General features: G+C 38.2%; 1 protein-coding gene across 1 annotated transcript; it reads right to left on the reverse strand.

Annotated features, from left to right (window-relative positions):
- Nucleotides 1-268: 268 nt before the first annotated feature.
- LOC149576994 (uncharacterized) lies at nucleotides 269-1,728 on the reverse strand. Its single transcript, XM_089795611.1, has 2 exons — nucleotides 696-1,728; nucleotides 269-345 (listed from the first exon to the last, which is right to left on the reverse strand). The coding sequence occupies exons 1-2, from the start codon at nucleotides 1,726-1,728 to the stop codon at nucleotides 269-271; spliced, it is 1,110 nt and encodes a 369-aa protein (XP_089651737.1).
- Between the last annotated feature and the right edge of the window lie 2,404 nt (nucleotides 1,729-4,132).

The raw sequence follows: 4,132 nt of genomic DNA on the forward strand, positions 1-4,132 counted from the left end.
TGGGAAAAAAATTCAAATTCAACTATTTAACACTTTTGATATAGAAATTTAGTGTGTAATGTTTAAACTGTTCCCCTATCTTTCGTTATTCAAAAATCTCAGTTGGGTGTGGACTGCACCAGTGGAATTTGAAACACTTGAAAAAATTGGTGATTTGCAATCTCGACATGTGCAGACCTACAATTATTGGAGAAATAGGCCAAGCAGACCTCACCTTTCATAACCCAGTTCACGGTTTGGCCTTCTAAATCTCTGTGGAGTCTCCATGTTATTGGGTGTCCGTACTCATCTCCTCCAAACAGCACCCCTCCTTGTGCTGTGAAAGCTCTGCAGGCTTTCGAATACCTATCGCCAGACCAAGTCTTGGACTTGAAGACTAAAAACTTTTGAGGCTTATAAATGAAATAGCAAGCTTATCCATGAAGGAAGAAAGTCTCTTTTTGGCTACCCTTAAATATCACACTAAAAGAAGAATTAAGCTTGGGAAAAAAAATCAAATTCAACTATTTAACACTTTTGATATAGAAATTTAGTGTGTAATGTTTATACTATTCCCCTATCTTTCGTTATTCAAAAATCTCAGTTGGGTGTGGACTGCACCAGTGGAATTTGAAACACTTGAAAAAATTGGTGATTTGCAATCTCGACATGTGCAAACCTACAATTATTGGAGAAATAGGCCAAGCAGACCTCACCTTTCATAACCCAGTTCACGGTTTGGCCTTCTAAATCTCTGTGGAGTCCCCATGTAATTGGGTGTCCGTACTCATCTCCTCCAAACAACACCCCTCCTTGTGCTGTGAAAGCTCTGCAGGCTTTCGAATACCTATCGCCAGACCAAGTCTTGGACTTGAAGACTAAAAACTTTTGAGGCTTATAATTAGACACCGCCTTTCTCGTAGAGCTATCATAGAGAATCCATTCTCGATCTACATGTGGCCTGTTGACGAAGGAATGGTCAAACACCCAGCTATTGATGCTTGTTTCAGATGTGACGGCTTTGGAAAGCTTCAAACCAAGGTGCTTTGGCGGTTCAAAAGTGGCCTTCATGGTTTCCTCTCTCCCAATATCTGTGATGGGATTCTGTGATGATTTTCCCAATGAAACAGAGTGGACATGGGATTCAACTAGAGGTCCTATAGTTATGCCAATCTTTGCTGGAAAGTGCCGCTCATCTTCAAGGCTTTTTGGAATTGACTTTTGTTCCGATGTCGGATGCAGTCGAATTACATTGCACTCAACATTATCATTTTCCACCCTAACTTCAATAAAGTCTCTGAAGACGTTAACCACATAGCAGAATTGAATGACACATTGCAGCTGCTGGTAATTCAATCCATTGGAGAGTTGCTTATCAGCAAGGCGTCCCTCGCCCGTTCTGCGCATTGACAGTATTGGACTGTAGTTGTTGAAGTTCCAGAATCCCAGAAGACTTGAACTGCAATAGGATATTCTCAAATCTTTATTTCCCCCTTCATTATCAATCTCGCCTTGTAATAAGAACTTGCAAGTGAACTCGGCAGAAAAACGCCTTACCACATAACCAGTTGCACCAGGTCCTATGAGTGACAAAATATTCTCTACTCTATGACAACACAATTTCTGCGCTTTGCTTTCGGAGATTTCAGATCGAAAATGCACCGTAAAAGAATAGCAAGTGAGTGAAAAGAGAGAGTTGAATGCTTGCTTGTACTTAGCAGATTCAATTGTCCTCAGCTGGGTGTCCATTTGCTGGAGCTTCACGAGATCTGGATCGAAGACTTTTACATACACACATGCCCACAGGTTCAAGAATAACTGAAACGCGTTACTCTGGCGTGATTCTATTTTAACAATCCCAAGATCAAAACGCTTATGACCAGCCGAGGAGAGAGATAGGGAGATTTTATCGCAAGCTATAAATTCGGATGAAAGGAAGAGTGAATTTGCTGGGCCAAAATGAACGTTTAGCGCAAGGAATTCACGCTTCTTTGATTTCCTCCGCTCGAGGTGGCATATGCAGTCGTAAATGTCTGGAAATTGAGAAGTCTGACTCGGAACTCCTATGATTGATAGATTTTCCTCTGCTCTACGACATGGCAATTTCTCCTATGAGTTAAATACTTGCTTGTATTTGCCAGGTTCAATTGTGCCCAACGGGATGTCCATTTGTGGGATGTCCTTACAGTCGAAGGCATTGCAATACACACGTACGAACAAGTTGGAGAATAGCGGGAACGTGTTCTTTTGGCGGGCTTCTTGTTCAACAATCCCAGTAGAGCAGATTCCAAGACTAGAATGCCTACCCATATCCGACGAGACAAAGAGACCGACGTTACTAATACCTTCAAATTCGGATTCAAGGAAAAGTGAACCTGTGTTGTCAAATGAATCTGCGTTGCCAAAATACTTGTTCAGCAAAAGCGGAGGACATTTATGTCCTGACCGGTAGAGACGACATATCCAGTCGTAAACGTCTGAAAAATTAGTCTTCTACTCTCCCGCTTTCCAGATCTCGGCCCCGTCCATTTCTGGTTCGCTCATCATTTTTAGCATGATCTTTTGTTTGAGGCCAATCTTCGAACTTTAATATGCAAGCCCGATAAATCTATGAACTATTTGAGATGAAATAGTACAGGGACTCAATCTCAAACGACGTCTTCTGATGGGTTTCGTAGCCAACTTGCATGCGGTTTTGAATAGTATTCAATCTATATCCCATTAAGTCAGTGCGTAGAAATTGTTAAAATGTAAAAGTCTATTGAAAATGGGTCATTATATTGGATCAAATCTGAAGTCAATGGTATCACTTCCTGTGGGTCATCCAACATTATATATACTAGCATATATATACTTCTATATATATTATGTTGACAGTAATCGTTTTCGAGGCACCTATTTTCGTTTAATCCCAGGGTTATTTTAATCACAGTTGGGATTGATGAAAATAAAAATAGGTGCTTCGAGAACGATTACTCTCGGCGTAATATATATAGAGGTATATATAAGCTAGTGGCAATCGCGACGCAATAGGAAAAGTATTTTTAAATTTTTTTCTATTTTTTTAAGGTAAGTGCTGAATTATTTATTTCTTTTTAAATACAATTGTATAAAATTACAATAAAATTATTCTTAAATATTTTATTTTTAATTCTATATATGGTGTTTATTTGCATCACTTTAATTTAGTTTTATTTTAAGCATATGTTACGTAAAATGTTATATTGAAGAGTAGAGTTATAGTTAGGGTTAGGGATAGTGTTAGTGTTGGGGCAATTGTTAGGGTTTGAGTTATGGATAGGGTTAGAGTTACAGTTAGGAATAGAGTTACAATTAGAGTCAGTATTAGCATTAGGGTTAGGGCTAGCGTTATTTTTAGGATTATGAATCTTGTTAGGGTTATAGCTAAGGTTAGGTTTAGAATTAGAGTTAGAGTTAATGTTAGGATTAGGGTTAGAATTTGGGTTACAAATATAGGTAGGGTTAGAATTAGAGTTAGGGTTAGGGTTAAAGAAAGGGCGAGGGTAAGAATAAGGGTTTAGGTTAAACATATAGTTAGGGTTAGGATAAGAATTAGAGTCAGGGTTTGAGTTAGAGGTAGAGTTAGAATTGGAGCTCGAATAAGGGCTAGAGTTAGAGTTTAAATTAGGGTTATAATTAGGCTTAGGGTTAGGGTTAAAATTAGATTTACGGTTAGAGTTAGAGAAAGGGGTAGAGAAAGGGTTAGTTTTAGGGTGATGGTTAAGGTTAGGTTTATATTTAGAGTTAGGGTTGTATATAGAGTTACATCAGGGTTAAGGTTAGGGTAAGAGTTTGAGTTGGGGTTAAGGATAGGGTTAGGGCTATGATTTTCATCTAGATTAAAGTAAGGGTTAAGGTTAGAGTTAGAGTTTTGAGTCAGGGTTAAGGTTAGAGTTAGGGTTAGGTTACGGTTTTAGTGAAGGTTAAACTAAGGATTAGGGTTAGGATTAGAGTCTAATTATGGTAGAGTTAGATTTACAGTTAGGGTTATATTTAGGGTTAGAGTTATGGTAGGATTATGGTATTAAAAAACTAATTTTCTTTTTGGCATATTGTAATGTAAAATGTTATAGTCAAACATAGATATATGGTTAGGGACAAAGTTACCATTACAATTAATGTTAACCTTAGG

The sequence above is a fragment of the Cupressus sempervirens genome, chromosome 1 (assembly GCF_028749045.1).
Source record: "Cupressus sempervirens isolate cs-2001-9-10 chromosome 1, ASM2874904v1, whole genome shotgun sequence".
In the NCBI taxonomy this organism is placed as follows: Eukaryota; Viridiplantae; Streptophyta; class Pinopsida; order Cupressales; family Cupressaceae; genus Cupressus; species Cupressus sempervirens.

Bases quoted from the DNA above. Each gene is read 5' to 3' on its own strand.
- LOC149576994 (XM_089795611.1), bottom strand. From the start codon at position 1,728: ATGGACACCCAGCTGAGGACAATTGAATCTGCTAAGTACAAGCAAGCA. The intron at 346-695 runs GTGAGGTCTGCT...GTCTGGCGATAG, and splicing joins CGTGAACTGGGTTATGAAAG to GTATTCGAAAGCCTGCAGAG.